The sequence below is a fragment of the Ostrea edulis genome, chromosome 2 (assembly GCF_947568905.1).
Source record: "Ostrea edulis chromosome 2, xbOstEdul1.1, whole genome shotgun sequence".
In the NCBI taxonomy this organism is placed as follows: Eukaryota; Metazoa; Mollusca; class Bivalvia; order Ostreida; family Ostreidae; genus Ostrea; species Ostrea edulis.
Window position 1 is genome coordinate 14,333,824 of NC_079165.1, and position 21,784 is coordinate 14,355,607.

The following is a 21,784-nucleotide window of genomic DNA, read 5'->3' on the forward strand; positions in this document are numbered from 1 at the left end:
CTGCATTTGTTTTACTGGTAACGATGAAATGGGTCAAGGATTTCTGAGATGTTTTCAATTTTTTCTGCATGTCGAGCATTCTTATGGAGAATTTAATAGCTCTCCGGTTCAGAAAGTTTATTTTAGAAAGTTGAACGAGATGAATTAGTTAAAGGCGAATGGTACTCGTGGTATTCATAGTCCAGATAAAGGATAGTGTCCGATACCATGACACCTTTAGGAAAGCTGCCTAGATACTAAGCATTTAAAAGTCGCTGTTAACCCTTATGACTTACAAAACTATATTATATAGGACTTCAATTCCCATAAACTAGAAAATATTGCTTTAATTAAAGACTATACAATATCATATTCTTCTTATATCAATACATGTATCTCAATATTTTAAAATGAAATTACAATCATCGACAAAGTCTAATCCTTACTGCAAGCATGTGGATAAACTGCTTGTGGTGTGTTATACAAAGCGTGATAACTCTACCCAGACAGGAAGGCTATTGTAGAACTCGGGCGATTTGGAACATAGACATATTACAGGGTTGTTTGTGGTGATTGAGCGGAATATGAAAATCAAAGGAATGAAAATTAACTGATGATCACTCTGGCAACAAAAACAAGTGATATTTCTGAAGGTACAATGTATGTGTATTCATTTCCAATGGGACAGTATACAAATTCATGCAACAAAAAATAGGGTTTTGATTTTGATTTTTTGATTTTTTTTTGCAATAAGTGAAGACCACGAACAGTAATCAACCTCATCAATATCACGAAGAATACAAAATGGAGAGTAGGAAAACCGATAACGACCGGTTAATACAAAATTTAAAGTTGGGCAAACTCGGGTCCCTGGACATACATGTACCAGAGGTGTGATCAAGTACCTAGGTGGAGTGAGCATTCGTATTCGGTCATACCCCCCGTGAGCCCTATGTGTTGAGCAGTTAAACGGAGTACTCTGTAGTCAAAATCACTATGTAAAGAACGACCTAACTATTGGTATGAAACTAGTCAAGCAGCACTCGACTTACCGGTAATAACAGACTGTGCTTGCTAATTAGATTCTTATAACAACCATAGAATTTTCGCAATGTTTACGTTTTAGACAGTTGAAACCTCAATAAAAAATCAACTGGTTTGTCCGTACCCTGTCTAAATTTAAGAACTGATCATATGCAGAAGATGCTGTCGAATATCGATTCAGTTGAGAGACATAAACACCATATGCAGGTGACAATGGAATATTGCTACATAAATATGGATAGTTGATGATGGAGAAGCTATTTAAAGTCAGTGTTCGAAATTGGTTGAAAATTAGGTATAGGCCATGCGTCTTTGCCAAAACAAGAATAATAGATGACATAGACCTCATCAAATTGGCATAGACTGCAACATTGCATAAAAATACCACCTATTTAAAACATTGTTATAATTTACTTCTAACGTTGTCGGAAAGCACATTTTCTTTCTATTTCCATAACAATACCCTCCTTTCCTCATGACATTTACGTTTATCAGACGTTGACTGACCAGGGTCCTTTGGGGTAACTACATTTACCTTCAATCCCGACCGAGCACCTTCCACGTACTTCCAACTTCGCATTCATTAAAAAAAATATGCCTTCGTTTTTAAAACAAAGACTACTTGTTTGTGCTTACAGAAGATAGTTCAACTAAATCTTTTTAAATTGGAATAGCATTTACTTATATATTACAAGAAAGAATTATGTACAGTCATCATAGGTGACAAGTCATTCCGTTTGTCATAAAGTTGAGTTGTTAGTTGACCGATAATGTTTAATCTGTTCAATAGAATTTTATCCAAATATGAAGCAAATATTGAAGACTTTGTGGTGTCTTTTTTTGGAGTTTATAAAATGAAATGGTGAAATACCTTAAATAATAAATGATTTGCATGCTAGATTATAAATGGAAAATTAACAATTAAGATACAATTGTGTATCATTGTTACACCCACACCATCTAAAGAAAGCAAGAGTATATTGTTGTTACCCTGGTCCGTCCGTCTGTCACACTTTTTTCTACCTCAAACTTCTGTTTTACTTTAAGCAGTAGCAAAACTGATTTTGAGTATGGCTTACTCCGTTTACTCCATCAAGATATAGGACTCAAGATGGGTGTGATGGGTCGACAAGGGATGCTTACTCCTCGTAGCCAGCTGATCCCACCTCTGGTGTATGCAGGGTCCGTGTTTTCCCAACTCTTAATCTTGTATTATCAATAGGAGTTATGATATCGATGACTATTACCTTCACATTTTCATCCCCGAGTTGTTGGAAACTGTCATGATCAATGTACGTACTTCTTTTTAAGAGACAGGACCCCTCACTTTTATACAATTATTGACCAGTTTATCTTTAAACTTATGTTTGTAAAATAATGGAATGAATTGCATTTACAATTATTTTCATAGTAACAAACTGTTTTACATATGCCAAGCCGGATTTTTGCCCGGTCATTCTACAGTTCATCAAACTTTATCATTGTATATTGTAAAAAATACTGATGAAGGAATGTCTTGCTGTATAGATCTTTACGATATCTTTCTATTTAGCCTTTCATGGAAATTGGCATAGGGGATTTCTTATTTAAAACATTCAACGTGTAAAGTATGTGGATATCTCTTTCAGTGATTTCTTATGTATTTGCGAATTTGGCATCAGGAAGTATAAACAGCCTAGTTTAATATTATCGCTGGAGTGTCAAAAGGATATGTACTTTGACCTTTTCTTGCTTTTGATTAATGTTGTAGAAGTCACTCATATGGAGACGTCTGTAAAAATCTAGGATTACTCCAGAAAATCAAACTGTATATGGAGAGACAAATTATCAACATTACTGTTAACGCTTGTACTATTATTATTATTTTGTATCAGTTTCTTATTAGAAAGAGACTCAACTGATGAAAAGGTGAAGATAACGAACAAACATATAAGGAATGCAAAATTAAGAGTTGGGCAAATACGGACCCCCCACAATTAGAACTTCACACATTATTCAGGTACAATTGTTTGCTGAACTATGATTTACACAGAAGAAACATCGATTTCCCGGTGTTTGTGGAAAGACAAAGGATGCATATCACTTCTTCTCTGCTTACAAAGGATTAAATGCCTTACTAACAAAGAACATACATGGCAAATCTGCAACACATCCCATATCAACCCGAGAGTCCATCATCAGCCCAAAGCCTGTACATAGGCCCCATCTATAGGATGCGATATATTGTCATGCATTGTTTACTTAGTATCCTATATATTTGAAAATAGTGACCACAATTCATACATATTACTAATGCAATGCATTTTTATAGAGTAGAATAGATTTTACGTTTGTATCTACTCTATGGATCTGAAACCTGGAACACAAAATCCAGGTGTTTGTCAACAATTGTCTTCGTTGTATATGTAGAATACGGTGGCCTCGAACCATTAGTAACAAGAACCTCTATATTCAAACTAAGCAAGACCCAGTGAATGAAAAAATTGGACATACTTTGAGAAAACCTGTGAACATAACAAAACAGGCGTTGGACTGGAATCCACAGGGATGCAGGAGACAAAGGAGACCAACACACAGCTGGAGAAGAACAAGGCTGAAAGAACTATATATCATTGGAACCACCTGGAGAGAAGCCAAACAAACTGCTCAAAACAGAGTTAGATGGAGGGTGACTGTTTCAGCCCTATGTTCCGTAAGGGACGAAAAGAACTAAGTAAGTCCGTCAATGCATTTTTAGGGTTCGTTGACAGATAAAATTGCTAACAATGATTGATAAATGATAAAAGACATCTAATAAATTTATGAAATAAAAAAAGCAATTAAATAAATTGTTTCAATTCTTCATAGTTTCATCTCACTACTTACGTAAAAATTCGTTATAAATGACAAACAATTTGATGTTACAGGGCTTTCAACAGTCTCGCTTTAATGGTCGTTAAAACAATCTAGTTTGCCAAATGAATACAACCCATCATCGAGTCAAATGTTGTGTGATGCGTTTCACACCGATTGTTAGGCCGTTCTTGGCACACTGATTTTGACTGCGGATAACTGTTTACCTGACCAACTTATAGGGCTTACGGCGGGTGTGACCGGTCGACAGGGGATGCTTACTCCTCCTAGGCACCTGATCCCACCTCTGGTATATCTAGGAGTCTGTGTTTGTCCAACTCTCAACTTTGTATTCCCTATCGGAGTTATGAAATTGATTACTCATCGTTATATTCACCTTTTCATCGTTACATTTCCGTTAATGGTACATGTAAATGAGCCTTTAAGTTGAGAAAATGGAGCTGATGGATGTTGTTTACAATGTTATTAATTCAAAGTTTCCTATGACTTGGAGGACGTTTAGAAGCCAACCAAGACCATTGGTGATTTCCTCTGTTGCATCTTTCTAACTGTTCGATTCTCCATTTCTTTGCAAAGGTCGTCCGTTTCCAAGCGGAAAAACTCCGAGGTACTCCGAATGAAAACAACCGGTGTTCCAGAAAGGTATAAATGGCAAAATAGTGTTGATGTTGGGCGAGTGATCAAGGACGCATGTCCGTGTTCATTTCAGTATTATACATGTAATTATATATAATAATGATACAATCATCATAATATTTATAAAATTAACACGAATTATCTATTATTGATACACGGATTTTACTTCGTGGTATCGAAAATGTAGAGTATAATTTTTCCGCTAATCACACGACTGAACTACAGGTACCAATGTTTAGAGCTTACGGTCTTAGCAGTTTTCTAACGTGCCTACCGCTACATGGGACCTCCGTTTTTAAAGTCACTTCCGGAAGAGAAAAAAACGCGATTCTCACTTCTAAATGCCGAGAGTTTGGTAAGCTTACTCGGGTGACTAAAACTAAAATTTAATTCTTATATTAACAGTCTAGTTCATTTCTGTCAGAATTCCCAGTCGTCAAATTAGACGCATTATATTCAGTAAGTAGTTCTGTATTTCTACACCCATTGTTTACAACTGCAGTGCGTTCATGAGAAAATAACTATCACTGAAACACTGCAAATATAAATATTTAACAATACAACTTTTTACACTCTGATTAACGAAGCAACTGTTTCAAAAAGTCGGCGTGCACAGGACTTTAAAATTTCTGCATAAAGCATTTTTTTTAAGAAATACATAATCTAACATAACCTGTATTGTTGTATTCTTTACCACACACAACTGTGGTTATTTTGAAACCAATAGTCAGATCTAGAGTCGAGATCACAAAATTGTCTTCAGGGGTAAAGAGCAAGTCAGCACACGGTCTCCAGAATTGGTACACTCAGATATTTCAATTTGTCGCCTTCTCGTAATATAAACACAGCCATGCAATGATGGCATCGACATAAATTGTTACCGATTTAAATTAGAAACAAACGACATTTTAAAGATTTTCTTCTTCCCTTCTACAGTATGGGTTCATTACCAGACCTAGCTTACTGTACATGGATTTTTAAATAACTTTCGTCACATTTGTGCATTTTGAACATTGGCAGTAGTATATCTAGTTTTCGGTACATGTACTTTGAAGATTGGTCGACAGAAGTTTTAGCCCATTAAAGTTGCATCTAACATTTGAATTTTCAAAGCCATTTTGTGAATTTGTTTACCAGTCAGAATTAGTAGCCTCGCTTTGTCTTTACACCATTTTTACCTGGTAAGGAATATTTGCTATTTTTACTATCTTTATGTTACCATCTTATGATACTGAATTAATTAGTTTAGTGTCTGCAGGTTCACTGCTTTCTTACAGGGATCTTTGATATCATTTTCATATATCACTAAACAATGTACTATGTACAGGTTTATTATATTTCCGATGACTTTGCATTTAAAATATATCGAATCCAATCAATATACAAAATTTCATTTGTCTCAAAAGTTTAATGAAAACTACTTAAAATCAAAGACCCAACTTGAAATTGGCCGAAACCTGCATGGGCCAAACTGGTACCGAGCCGCCGACAACCTTTATTTATACATGTAATCACACTCGAACATGTCTCTGCAACCAAGGGTTTCCGATTCGAACGCTACAGTCGAGTTGGGATCGGAACCCCTTGGACTGCGATGATTAGACAAGCAATGCGTTTGTTTAATAAGATGTAAAATGCTTCATTTTTAAAGAGATAGTATAGCTCAGTTTGGTGAATTTCTCACCCCAAATCATATTATCCCCTTCTAATATCATAAAATAGATAAATGAATGATATTGATCAACTTTGAAATGATTGAATGTTCATCAAAAGTTCCACAAGGAACCAACTTATTTTTGTCCAGGAAGCAAAATTCAGAAGACGGAATTGAAGATGCAGATAGTGCATAAAATGGTTATTATCAACAGAAAATTACCAGCACCTGTTATTTGGACTCATTTCAAATCTTTAAAAAAAAAAACCATTGATCAAAATGACCTTTACTATCCCTTTTTAAAAGATATATATATATATATATATATATATATATATGAAACAACATATACATGTAGCATAGCTCTACAACATAAAATGACCAAGACAAATTCTTCTCCCTTTCTTTCTTTTCTTCATCTTTTCCATTTTTCTTCTTTTTCTATGGAAAAGTGTATTTTGAGAGTTGAACTTAACAGTTATGATCAAAATTTTATTGGAGGTCATATAACATGGTTACTGAGATAATTATATCCAAACACGGGCCGGGCGTAGTGTGTCTCGCTAAGTAAAACACCAACCTTGGCAGCGAGGCAGGTAGTTGATGGAGGCGGTGTGTGTGTGGGGGGAGGGGGGGGGGGGGGTACTTAACATTTTAAATCCAGTGTGTATAACCGATACTAAACACACGATTCTGCCAACACCATTTAAAAACTCAACTATTACAATAAAATTACCTACGACCAAAAATGACCATTCCGATGACCTACTGTGTCTCTGAGGTGTTGGAAAGATGAAGTCAGAACTTGGATTTAATTTGGTTTCTACTCAAATTTAATTTTGACTCTACTCTGTTTTAATTTGGTTTCTACTCAAAAGGTTGTACAATATAACCTGAACTACAAAATAAATTTACCAATGCCTGCATTATATAAAACTTTATATCAGTATGAACTTGTCCACTGCACTAATGGCTACTTTGTTCTGTTAAGCTTTCAGCCTGCAGCACATTATTCCCATGCACAAGTCAAATATTTCAAGGGCTTTGTTTATCGACAATATTGATGTTTAATGGCAAAAATGATGATGACACACCCAGCTGATTTTATGATATTTAATTTTATACAGACTACTGCTGTTATCATGAACTCATTATTTGAGCATTTTTTGAAATGTAGAAAATGTAGGAAAATGTAGTAATCTTGTGAAATGCAGTGTTGTACAATGTATGCATGATGCAACTCAACTGAAAACTTCTGAACACAATATGTACACAATGAACGAATTGTACTTTATAACGATTAATTAAAGCATTATAGCAGTCTCTCCTTAAAACTTAAGCATATCATTGGAAATCCCAAAATGCAGAAGCTTTGCTTCATGCAGGGGCCAGTAACCTGGGGTAGCACCTTAAAACGTAACAGAGGAACCAATTTGATTGGCCGATTAGTTATTATGCTCTTTTGTTACATCTTCTTTGATTTAACTGTTACGGTTGGGAGTGGGGCAAAAGCTGAATTATATAAACTGTTATTAAGTTGTCTGTAGAGTGGGTCATCTTCTCATTCCTCTGTTTGAGGGACGTCCATTCACAGTCTGTAAGCCATGTGGGTGGTAGTTCTGTTGGGGAGGGCGGAGTCCGGGCATCATTGGAGGGCGGGACTGCATCTGTGGATGACCCTGGTTTGGCATCATGCCAGGTCGAGGTGCGTGGTTGTTAGGGTACCCTGCAGGATTTCCTGTTGTTATTTTTAGAAAAATTCAAAGAGAAGAACAGGTGAAAATCTGATACTTCATTACAATGTGTCATGCTTACACATATACATGTAGAATATATGGCGACTGATTTAAAATACATCATGTGATTGATATCCAAATGAGCACAGGATGCACTCTCTTCCCATATTTGAGACAATATGTCACTTTTACAGTTGAACTTCAGTATCTCACACACTGATATATTGAACAACATGCATATGTCAAATGGATTCGAAAGTCCCAACCACTTATTCTTTAGGTATACCCTCGATATCTCGAATCCTTGGATATCTCAAATAAATTCTTTTCTTGGTCCAATCGAGTTCGAGATAACGAGGTTTGACTGTATATCAATATTCTATTTTGTTTATCTTGCAACTTTGCTCTTAGGAGTTCAGGTAAGCATTTTCTAAATTTTAGGTTTAAAAACACAAAAAAACATAAAGTAATTTCATTTGATTAGAGTAGGAAATGAAAATGAAAAAATAATGAAATTTGATTTTCTGTTAACAATATTTCATATATCTTTCCATATCAGTTGCCAGTTATTTTGATTTTAGTTTTTTTATTGTCGTAATAAATTATTCAATCAATACACGATGACAGTGGGTTTTTTTTTTTTGAAAATCAAAATTTTGCAAGGATAGTTCATAACCTTAAATATTAGAACATGCTAGCCTCACATTAGATTTGTTCTTAATCTAGAGATGCATGTGGATAGTATCAATTTCAAATTTGCAATGTTAAAATTGAAGAAAACAAAATATTCCCATATCTATCAATAGGGATCTATATTTTTAAGTAATTTTAAAGTTGAGTGTGTAGGTCCAAAATTAATAATATTTGATATAGCAAAGTTTTATGCAAATACTTCCAAAGAATAACAAACAAGGAAATTGTCAAAGAGACATAACTCTTGACAAGCTGCCAAAATCCATAGTACCTTCTACATCTTCAATACAAACTGAGAGAAATTAGAAGGACATACCATGTTCCCTAAGTAAAAATGAAACTACAATTTTTTTTTTCCAAAACTGCACTAATTCAGCAACCCTAATTTCCATGAAATTCAAAGAAAAGAAAATTCCAAGCAATTAGAAGATCTTCAGTACCCTATAACATGAACATTGTGTGACATGATGTGATTCTAGCTTACAAACCTTCAACAGAGTTAATTATAGACAAACCAGATAACATTTACAATCTACAATTCTATAAAGAAATTGCACAAAAATTGACTGAGTGCAACAATCTACAGATTTCAAATAAGTTTAAGAAAATTATCAAATTCCAAGCAATATGCACATCTTCAGTACCTTTACAAATACTGTGAAATGGCAAGATTCTTCATTTAAAACTGTGAGAAGGGAGTGTTCAAAACACCATATAATCTCCACATACATGTGTACAATCCACTTTCATATAAAGGGGCATAACATTGTAAACTTAAACTGGGAAACACTGGGTGAACTGCAACAAAAGAGAAGCAAGAAAGGACACCGCAAGATATGTAGTTTTCTACCCAGAAAAAACACAGTAAGTTTCAATTCAATCTGAGAAAGCGTAAGGGAGAACAGTACAGATAGACAGAAGACACATATCTTCCCATCGCTGTACAGTGTACATCCTCTCTGATAGACAAAAGACACATATCTACCCATCGCTGTACAAAGTACATCCTCTCTGATAGACAGAAGACACATATCTACCCATCGCTGTACAATGTACATCCTCTCTGATAGACAGAAGACACATATCTACCCATCGCTGTACAGTGTACATCCTCTCTGATAGACAGAAGACACATATCTACCCATCGCTGTACAATGTACATCCTCTCTGATAGACAGAAGACACATATCTACCCATCGCTGTACAATGTACATCCTCTCTGAAGACAGTTGTCTAAATACAAGTTACAATATAAAACTATTAGAACAGACAAGTACGGTTTTATCAGCAGTGTGTGAAATTAACAGTAGACAAAATCTACAGAAAATTTGTCCTGTCTTTAGTGAGAGGAATACATGCTCTTTAAGACCCATTTGTCTATAGAATGCAGTCTTAGGGACAATTACACATTTTGAAACATTCTATTACAAGTTCAATTATTTTTTGCACCACTATTTATACAAATTTGGCTTTAGAAATATCTTTAAAGAATAAAGGTTTAGTGTTGTAAATGATCTATGCATATAAAAAATAAGCATTAAATCTGTTTCAAGTTATGAAAGACATGAATTATAAAAATTAGTACTTTTTAAGCTGTTGTTGGTCTATGGTAAATCAGTATTTTTTAAGCTGTTGTTGGTCTATAGTATATCAGTCAGTATTTTTTAAGCTGTTGTTGGTCTATAGTAAATTAGTATTTTTTAAGCTGTTGTTGGTCTATAGTAAATCAGTCTGGTCTATAAAATATGAAATGTGGTAGACCAATTGTCTGTAGTACAGAAAGTTAAGTTTCACACACTGCATCAGGGCCCTACTAAATGTGTATGTACCTGACATATGCCTACAGACGGACGGACAGACAGACACATTTTATATGTCGGATTATCACACAGGGTGACCAATGAAAGCAATTTTACACATGAAACCAAAACTACTTTACATGCAAGGAAGTTAGAGGGTCATTGAATTTCGTGGAGCACCAGTTGTTAATTATTCAATACACAAAACAAGGTATCCACTGTTTGGTATACTGAAAACATATCAACAGAATGCAATTACTGTAGCAAATAAATCAATACATATAATTCTACTGCTGCAATGTTCATGTCATTGTATTGCAAGTCAAAGGGTCATATTAGTAGAGACAAGACTGATTTCATTCAGACTCTCAGTTCAAACCTGCCATCATCAACATTTACATATAATACATTTTACATAACACCTCCCTCCCCCTACCTGTACCATCACCCTGGGGCCGTCCTCCTGGCGGGTTTCCTTGAGGGGCTCCAGGTGGGGTTTTTCCATCATTTGATTCTGTTGGCGATTTTCTTTGTCCTGTCTGGTCAGACTGTAATTTCAAAAAGTGCATGTGCTTTTATCATCTTTAAAGAAAATTTATCTAGGCAAAACCATACAACATGTAAAAATCACTCTTATTGTGTCAACTGCTATTTCCCTACCTCACCCCAAATCTCTCAGAACATGGAGAATGCCCCAACCCACCACCCAATTTTCTCATAGAACATGGAGACCCCCCCCCCCCCTCAAACCTTTCAGAACATAGAGACACCCCCCCCCCCCCACTCAAATCTCTCCGAACATGGAGAACCCCTACCCCCACTCAATTTTTTTCACAGAACATGGAGAATTCACGTTAATAATTTGTTGAGTCACTGAACCAAAACTAACTGACACCAGACCCACCTACCTTGGGGTTGTTTGTATATTCGGGCTTTGGTTCACTCATATTTGGGGTCTCTGAAAACTGCATACAAAACCTGAAACAATGAAAATCAGCCTGAACTCACAATGGTAACCGCATCTCTGTCAGGTATATTATCAGACTCTACATAAATCTGATATTGTATTTCATGGTCAACTAACTTTATTCTGTGGTTATAGTGGCAACTTACTAATAAACGTAAACATGCTAAAATAACATTATGCAAAGTGAAGTATTTTTTTCATCATACAAAAATCTGAAGTTAATCGGTACATGTATATTTCATCATAAATGTTGTGAAATTAATAAATAAAACTTTTATGATATGCAACCATGTGGTTTCTTACTATGTTATAGACTTTAAGACTTATAGTGTGCAAAAATGTTCTTTGAAAGAGGAAAAGAAGACAGGCAAAATTCTTTTCCCTCGACATTATTCCTTCTAATTCAATTAATATTTATTTGTTAATGTTGAAAATATATATGCTGAAATGCAATTGAAAATCCATTAAACGCTGATCAAAACTTTTCTGTAAACAGATCGCATTATGTAAATATTGACCAAAACATGAAATAATATCGCATTCTGTAAATATTGACCAAAACATAAAATAATATCGCATTCTGTTAATATTGACAAAAACATGAAATAATATCGCATTCTGTAAACACTGAACGAAACATTAAATAATTTTACATTCAGTACACAGTCACTAAACACTGATCAACTGATACATACTCTCCAACTTTGATGACCTCCCCTGATTTTCCTGTATATAAAGTTAGACAACTCTTCCAGACATTTGAATACCTTCAATGAAAGCAAGAACATGTTTTAGAAACATAAATGTGCCCCATGTGGCAATATTGAAAGGGTCAATTTTGAATTTAAAATGTCTGTAATGATAGTGTGCCAAGTTTGATGTCCATCAAACAAAGGGTTCACAAGATATTGAATGGACAATATCTTCTGATGTCCAGATGTCCATCAAACAAAGGGTTAACAAGATATTGAATGGACAATATCTTCTGATGTCCAGATGTCCATCAAACAAAGGGTTAACAAGATATTGAATGCACAATATCTTCTGATCTCCAGAGTAGATTCACCCTTGATCATGTGACCTCAAAATCAATCAAGTTCATCTACTATTTAGGGGAAACCAGTATAAAAAGATTGCCGTCTGTCAAGCAAAGGATTTTTAAGGTACTGAGTGGACAACATGGGATCTACTGACTGACCAACATATCGAGAGGTGCAATCAATATACTCCCCTTTTTACAAGGGGAGCATAAAAGGTTCCTCACTCATCTGAAATAATATCGTTCTCCATGCGAAACACTACCCATTCATTTATCAAGTACAGTATACAAGTAATCTATCTCAATTACTGCCAATAATATTACTTCATTATATATAAACAGAGTTTTAAGTTTTACAACAAAGTGACACTTTTATGGATGCACACAACTACAGCTACTAATATTCAGATGCTGCAATTGACCTACATTTTCTGGATCAGTTTGAATTTTTTCAACAGGACCATTGCTCAGTAACTGAATTTTCTACATGTATACATGTGGTTTAAACTTTTATGAGTGATTCATCATAAATCATGTTACTCACTGCCATTCATAAAATTGTATGATGCATCTGACCTACATTTCTGGATGAGTGGTCAAGTTGAAATGTTTTGCGACCGGCCCATTAATTATCACCTGTTACTATTCCACGGTTCATCAAAGTGTCGGACTACACAATATCCATCTGACACATAAAACATGTACTACTTAGCCTCCTCCCCCCACCCCCCAGATTTCATCTCAGAAAGCAACAGAACTGGCAGGGTAAGGTAAAATTTGTGGAAGAAGAGACACAGGGTTGTGTGTATCCACAGGTGCCCCAGTTAGACAAGACACGGTTAAAGAGGAGCACTAATCTACATCAACCTAATGGTCAATTTCCTTTAAAAACATGAATGAAAATACAAATCTCTGCAATATTTGTATATACATTTCAAATGACTGCATAGCTGAGTAGCTCAGTATGTTAATGTGCTGATCTGTGGATTGTTTGTTCCGGGTCCAGCAGTAGTTTGAAAAATTTTCCAGATTACTTTCTACTAAAACTGCATTTTTCAGTTGTCTAAATGAAGTAAATTTGAAAGTTTTCAAAGTCAAAATATTATTGTACATATCCTCCACTTTTCATCCATATCAAATTTCTCTGGTGTGTTATTCCTTCTTAATGAGGAACATCCAAGAATGTAGATCAGATACAGCACCTCAATCAAATCATTTGCGATTCTTGGAGTTGGACCTCTTAAAATTTTCAACTACTTAACTTTAACCTGTCAGATCACTCTCATATAAAGGACACCGGATAAAAGCACGATCAGAATCCCGATTGGTTGTAATGAATCATCCAGTTTGAATCTTGTCGCATTAATTTCACAATCTTAAAAAAAATTCAACCTGCTAATCATAGATGATGTTGGGGGTGTGACAACAGCTCTGCAAATAATTTGTTCAGGCTAGCTAGAAATTCTTATATAATCCCCATTAAATGATTAACATAATTTTGATTCTCTAGATTTCTTTGGTATGAAAATTATGAAAGATACCAAAAATATTGACTTCATTGTGTATCCCAAACATGCCGATATTAATTGATAATCAAACGAAAAAGATTAATATCCAAAAACTTCAATTAATCTATCCTTCGAAATTATTTCCAACTCCGATCAATATTTAAAAGAAAAGAAGGTGCATAATACTAGGAGGAAAATATAATTGTATTAATGTAGAATTTCATGTCACTTTGCCCATATCAAATAAGTGGTGAAAAAACACACTAAAACTAATAAAGAATATATATACAAATATTTAGAGAGAAATATACACTAAATTGATAGTATACCCTTTTGTAAGGCGGCAAATGTCCCCCGTCTGTAGAAGGTCCCCCGTTTCATCCCATATTGAGATGTTGATACTTCCAGTTTTGTCTGCCACCTTAACAGACCTTACATCATGACCATCTCGTGTTCTCGTTGGAGCACCTTAAAAAAATTAGTGATCAGAAAGTAGCAAAAAAAATTCAGACAAATTAAAAAAAAATTACCATCAATAAAAAAAAAATTCATAGACAAAACATTTTCTTTTTTTTTTTAAATATTTTGAAAATTAATAATAGGTAAAATTTATATTATCAATATCGTATGCTTTCTAACTTTTAAGAAAATATAAATTTAATTTAAATGAATTATTAAGTCTCTATTAAGTTCTTTTCAAAAACGCTATTTTAAACTTGTAAATTCATAATTACACTACAATAATTCTCTTTAAATATAAAATGATGTAAATATACCAATATCCAAAACAATAAACATGATATTTATGTTCTTTTGTCCTGGTTTTACATCTTTTATGCTGACGAATTGCTCTCCCATTCTTCTCTTTTGGACGCAACTGTACAAAACGAGGCTCACGAGAGGGTACTAAAGGAACCTAAAACAATAAAAAAGAAAAACGGCATTAAACTGTTATCCAATGTGAAAGAAATCTTTCTGAGAGCTTCTGGAGTTCTTCTGCTTACAAGATATCACGAATAATCTCTTCTAAACGGTCTGTTGACGGCTGTTTCAGATCATCTGGCAAGCCCTCGTTCTCAATGTTAAGGTCATGTCCACCTTGTCTTCCTCCCTTCTTCTTCAGTTTCAGGATTTTTCTTCGGTTTTGTTCTTGAAACGTTTATAGGGAATTCCTATCTTTATGTGTGTGGAGTGTATCGTTGATATAGGATTATTACAGCCTATTTTCTCTTCTTTTATAAGCTAGCCCTTCTAGTAGTTCTACTCGTGCGTTAAGCGACTTACAACGAACAGTAACTCTTGTAAATAAAAAAAAAAAAAAAAGCACAGCGGCGGATCCAACATATATCTAAAGAAGAACTAGATCTATAACAGGGGCCGATGGCAGTCATTTTGATTTGTGAAATAAATACAGTGTTTCTTATGTTTGAATTAGAAAATGCCGATTTGTGATATTGTTTAATCATCAATGAAAAATATGCCCTTTTTTATGATTTTGACATTTACTCATTTGAAGTTGCTCAACTAAGGTGGCAGGGGACAGTTTCTTTGGTTCTGAAACATGTGGATAGGGGGTATACATCAAAGTCAGATTATGACAGACTAATGAAAAATCATATTTCCCTTTTATGTCGATACTTGTATTTCATATTAGTGTAGTTAATAAATTATTACCCTAAATTACATGCAATCTATAAATACAGCTGGTGCTGGTGCACAAAACATGCTCTGAGCAGGTTCCCCTTTTTTGCTTTGATTTTCTCTCATTTGGGCTAATCCGCACCACCCCCACACCATCACAGTACCTAGCTGCAGAACTGTAGCTCTCTGAAAAAAAATATTTTGATATAACAGAGAGCTACAGATCAACCCCTGATTAAAACCTTCGATTTACGGCGCACAAAAAGCTGCGCACGGTTGAGACCTGATATCGTTGTATTCTTGTGTTGCTGTCTCATAAATTTAATATCTGTTCCGTCAAAATATTTTTCAGAGAGCCACAGTTCTTCAGCTAGTTTGAGTATGTGTGGTTTTCTTGGAAGAGATGAAATTAGGTATTGTAGAACTTATTGAAGAAATTATTTTCATTGTTTTAGTATGGTGTCCCAGAGCCAGAACCAGTTGGCGGAGGTGAACAGGTACTCACATACAAGTGTTTCATGTAACGCCAAATCTTTTAAGAATCCTTTCTTAAACACACTAGGACCACAGGCACCTGAAGTGTGGATAGCTTGTATGAATCTTATGTACATACCCCTCCTCCCCTCTAAAATAAAATTATTTTATACAGAACCAAAAATGTATCCAAAATATGTTATTTCCCCACTGATCACCCTCATAAGTCGTTCTGGATGGTCAGTCTGTACCTTCTGTAAGTTTTAGAGATTACCACTTATGAGGTACTCATATACACGCTTCAGGTGCCTGTGACTAGGACTACCTAGGACCCTGTCTGTTAAATTTTACACATAAAATTACAAAGAATGTCTCCCGAAGAAATGTCTCCCACAGAAAACACGTCCGAACTCTACGTCATCTCGTGATCAATCCAATTCTGATGGGATACGTGTGTCCTTGGTGTCACTCCTTTTTAATTAATAATTAACATATTACGTCACTGGAATTCCTTCCGTTTTCAAAATTATGCTTATATCATCAATCAACTCAGATCTGTCTTCTCAGACACCACTTTATATAATTCAACTCAAAATGAGATACACATGCAGAGAATACAACTACTTTGATAGCTGTACCTATTTTGTATGTTGTTGTTTTTATATCGTATAATGATACATTCGCAACATGACTCTTACAAACATGATATGTGAAAGACAAAGACGAGATGATTTGTCACATTTATTTAGATTTACTGGTAGATAAACAAAACAAACATTAGCGAAATTAAGCATTGGTAAAAACCATTAAAAGCATTAGAATCAGATCTTCTATAATGATATTGACATTGTCGCTATACATAAAACCTTTATATAGCGATCTATGCTACGTTGGGCGGACTGGTGCGAAGCTAAGATCCCGGTCGTAGTATCACTTAGTAGGTAAACCCTGTAGGCAGGATACAGACCGAACCGTTGGGGATAGGACTGTCAAACATGCACCTTATGCCAAGTGGAGGGTGTCTATTGTTCCTCAAGGTCAAAGGTCAAGGTCGTAGTATCACTTGGAAGAAAAACTTTGTTTTTGTTTTCCAGATTTTTTTTTCGTTATGGATGCAGGTATTGCCCTGAATTTTTGTCAGAACATCCCTCTCAGAGAAATACATAATCAGTTCATATTTCAACTTGATTGGTGCATCATGACCTACTTAAGGGCTAAAAGTAGGTCAAATAGTTTTCTGAATTTTTATACGCCCGCATAAAAATGCGAGCGTATTATGATACCACTGTCGTCCGTCTGTCCCTTTAACTTTGTAATCGCAACTCCCCCTAAACCCTTTAAGGTTTTTTTTTTTTTTTTTATAAAACTTGGTGCAAAGAAAGATCACAATGTGGGGGTGTGCATACTGGAAGGGGAATGTTGTCCAATGGTTTTTTTTTAAGGGGTTGTGGCCCTTGGACTTAATTTGTTCTATTCAAAATACTTTGTCTTCGCAACTTCTCCTAAACCCTTTTGGGGATTTTAATGAATTTCGGTACAAAGAAAGATCACAATGTGGAGGTGTGCATACTGCAAGGGGAATGCTGTTCAATGTTTTTTAAAGGAGTTGTGGCCCTTGGACTTAATTTGTTCTATTCAAAATACTTTGTCTTCGCAACTTCTCCTAAACCCTTTGGGAATTTTAATGAATTTCGGTACAAAGAAAGATCACAATATACAGGTGTGTATACTGCAAGGGGAATGCTGTCCAATGTTTTTTTAAAGGAGTTACGGCTCTTTGATTTATTTATTTTTTCCTATACTTTGTCTTCACAACTCCTCCTAAACCCTTTGGGGGATTTTCATGAAACTTGGTACAAAGAAAGATCACAATGTGGAGATGAGCATATTACAAGGGGAATGCTGTCCCACTATTGTTAAAGGAGTTACATCCCTTGGAAATTGATTTATTAAATGCAAGTAAATTGTCTTCGCAACTCCTCTTAAACCTTTTGGGGGATTTCAATGACAAAATTAATCCCTTTGTGCATAATCCTTTTGTGAATTTTGATTTAATGGTACTGTCAAACAAATGTTAAAGCTATATGGTCCGAATTACAATTTTTTTTTTTCATCTCGTAAAAACGCTATTAAATCATCGCACGTATGTAGTTATGAGGCTGTATGACATATCATACATTATTTCACCTGTTTTAACCCAAATTATTTGATTTTAAATCGATGTTTACAAATAACCGCGTCACTCTGCCATTTCAAGTGACAGTCACGTGACCAGTTCAAACTTTCAGATCATCGGTGGTCTTATCTGTGTAAAGCTGTGTATTTTGTTACAACAGCATCGTGCCATAAGTTTAATAGAAATAAAAATATCAAATACCTTTTAGTAATTCTAAAAGTCTATTATGGGATGATTTATAAATGTACCACACTATATTTACTTTCTAAATAATATCACTTTTCTTTTACATGCTCATGTTTTCAAGCATGTACATGTAATTAAGGGAAAGTTAATAACTTTATGAAGTAATTAATCTGCTTTAAAGTAATAATGTACAAAAATAATACATGAACATCGGGTCTTACAGCTTTAAACAGCGATAATAAAGCAGTTATCTGCGGTGTCCGAAATTTTAGTCCTTTTGAAAATTGAAAATTGAACTATAGTTTTTGGTCTGTCTGTTTATCTGTGGGAAAAAAATAAACCTTTATAGCAATGTGTATGAAGAAGTTAAAGCCCATGGGCTTAGATTTGTCGCTGCAAATACATGTACCTTGATTTTGCAACTCATAGAACAATTTATATTGATCCAAAATATTACCCTTGGATATGAATTTACTTGTTCAAATCCCTTGGTCAATTATATACTATATGCGGGCGTATCATGTACCGGTTTAGCGGTGTCCTATTTTTTCTCATTGCACTGAAGGTCTAACAGGCGTGTATTGTACCGGTTTAGCTGTGCCCTATATTTTCTCATTGCACTGAAGGTCTAACGGGCGTGTATTGTACCGGTATAGCGGTGCCCTATTTTTTCTCGTTGCACCGAAGGTCTAACGGGCGTACATTGTACCGTTTGTGGAAATCTTGTTGAATCATGTTTCTTTTCATTACCTTTTTTTCAACACATTTTCTTACCGAATATCATTGTGAAAGAGATAATGATTTTCAAATACTGACAGTTTACGATTACCATCTGTATATTTTATGGTATATCAGTTTGCTCAAGTCATTACGCTTACTGCACTTGAATAGTCACTGATATTTCTTTTTGCTTTTTTGCAAAATGATTATGGAAGCATGTGCGTACTCGCGAAAGCGTAGCTACGACCCTGGCGGATCAAAGGATCTAATTTCAATTATCTAGGTTAAAATTCTTATTTGTGGGGGGTGGGGGTGGGGGGGGGGGTTAAAGTGAAGGTAATTGTCTCTCTTTGGTGTTCGATCAAACTTTAAAGAAGAAAAATCGACGGCACCGTAATCGATTACACATGTGATTTGATGACATATATTAATTATACCCGCACTTTCTAAAGAAAGTTCGGGTATATTGTTGATACCCTGGTCTGTCCGTCCGTCCGTCTGTCACACTTTCTTCTTCCTCAAACTTCTCTTTTATTTCAAGTGGTAACCAATTGATCTTTTGGAATATGATAGGTGGTGTACTGTAGATATATGATAAGGTTTTAGAATATTCAATTTTACCCTGGGGGCAAAACGGGGGTCAAAAATGACGTTTTTCAACAAAAAGCTGGTTCCCAGAACTCCTCCTACATTTCATGCAGTAGCCCAATCATCTTTTGGAAGATGATTGGTTGGGTCCTGTAGATGTGCAATAAAGTTTCGGAATTTTCATTTTCACCCTAGGGGCCAAATGGGGGTCGAAAATGATGCTTTTTAACACAACCCTCGTTCCCAGAACTCCTCTTACAATTTACACATTAGCCTAATAATCTTTTGGAAAATGATTGCTGGTGTCCTGTAGATGTGCAATAGGGTTTTGGAATTTTCATTTTCACCCTAAGGATCAAATAGGGGTCGAAAAATGATGATTTTGTACAAAGAAACCCTGGTTCCCAGAACTCCTCTTACATTTTACACAGTAGTCTAATAATCTTTTGGAAGATGATTGCTGGTGTCCCGTAGATGTGCAATAAGGTTTTGGAATCTTCATTTTCACCCCTGGAGTCAAATGAGGGTCGAAAAATGACGGGTTTTTTTGCACAAAAGAACCCTGGTTCCCAGAACTCCTCTTACATTTTAAGCAGTATCCTAATAATCTTCAGGGAGATGGTTGCTGGTGTCCTGTAGATGCACAATAGGGTTTCAGAATATTTATTTTTGCCCTGGGGGCCAAGTGGGGGTCGAAAATGACGATTTTGTACCAACAAAAACCTTGTTCCCAGAACTCCTCTTACATTTTAAGTAGTATCCTAATAATCTTTTGGGTGATGATTGCTGGTGTCCTGTAGATGCGCAATAAGGTTTTGGAATTTTTATTTTCACCCCTGGGGTCAAATGAGGGTTAAAAAATGACAGTTTTGCACAAAAGAACACTCAGGTCCCCAGAACTCGATTTACGTTTTAAGCAGTATCCTAATAATCTTTAGGAAATTGGTTGCTGGTGTCCTGTAGATGCGCAATAAGGTTTTGGAATTTTTATTTTTGCCCTGGGGGCCAAATAGGAATCGAAAATGATGCTTTTTGTACAAAAAGCCTTGGTTCCCAGAACTCCTCTTACAATTTATGCATTAATTAATTATAAAATAACGATTGTGGCTTCTTTGCCAGTAACACCAATATGACGAACACTTGTGTGCGGGTATTACTGTCTTATGACAGCATCTAGTTATATAATTATTCTTATGATAAATAAATTTTATATTTGAAAGTACCTGAGGGCACGAACATTTTACGTCAGCATACTGCATGGGGCGTGTTAGCGTTTTATGGAGAGTATTCTAGCGTGAGGCGTTGCTGTTTATACTACCTGATTATACCCCCCACCCCCCCCCCCCCCCCCCACCCTTTCTCATTTCACTCGCTAATGTCACGCCTGACGAGTATAACTAACTAACTATATTTATTTCCAATCAAGGGCCCTCAAGGGGCAGCATGAAAATACATACAAATAATGTACATATACATATACAAGTAAAGAAAGAAGTGATTTACATAACACATAGTTATATACAAATACAGTGTCATATATTGCTCAAAATAAATTTTCCAGTTATATTTAGAATGGATGGCTCTTCAGAACATAGTATGTAAATGAATTTTTGTTCATCATTGAGTTTGGTAAAAATTTTAACTGTTTTTTCTATAGCATCACAAAAAGATTTTCTTTCATCAGCAAACTTTTCACATTTAATCAAAAAATGGATCTCATCAGCTAATAAACCGGAGTTGCATTTGCTACATATTCGTTCATTCCTAGTAATACCAGAATATCTACCAACTTCAATCATTAATTTATGAGCTGATATCCGTAACTTACAAATAGATCGCCTAATATCAAAATTTTTAATTTTATTAAGATAGTTCTCAAAACCAAAGTGCTCCTTAAGCTTAAAATAAGTGCACAGTTTCCCATCAATTGATTTATTTCGATTATTGTACCAGGTTTCAGTGTATTTATCACAGAGTAATTTCTTTACAATTTTCTTAAATCTATACTGACTAAAATCTCTTAACGGATATCCAATTTTAATATATTCTAAAGCTTTTTCTACTAGTGAGTACCATGACAGTTTGCTGTTT

At 35.1% G+C, this 21,784-nt stretch overlaps 1 protein-coding gene across 1 annotated transcript; it reads right to left on the bottom strand.

Moving 5' to 3' along the window:
• Positions 1-6,644: 6,644 nt before the first annotated feature.
• Positions 6,645-15,229, bottom strand: LOC125679657 (SOSS complex subunit B2-like). Its single transcript, XM_048919067.2, has 7 exons — positions 14,913-15,229; positions 14,685-14,824; positions 14,238-14,376; positions 12,057-12,128; positions 11,303-11,372; positions 10,831-10,942; positions 6,645-7,904 (listed from the first exon to the last, which is right to left on the bottom strand). The coding sequence occupies exons 2-7, from the start codon at positions 14,764-14,766 to the stop codon at positions 7,720-7,722; spliced, it is 660 nt and encodes a 219-aa protein (XP_048775024.1). The 5' UTR covers positions 14,767-14,824; positions 14,913-15,229; the 3' UTR covers positions 6,645-7,719.
• Positions 15,230-21,784: the final 6,555 nt, after the last annotated feature.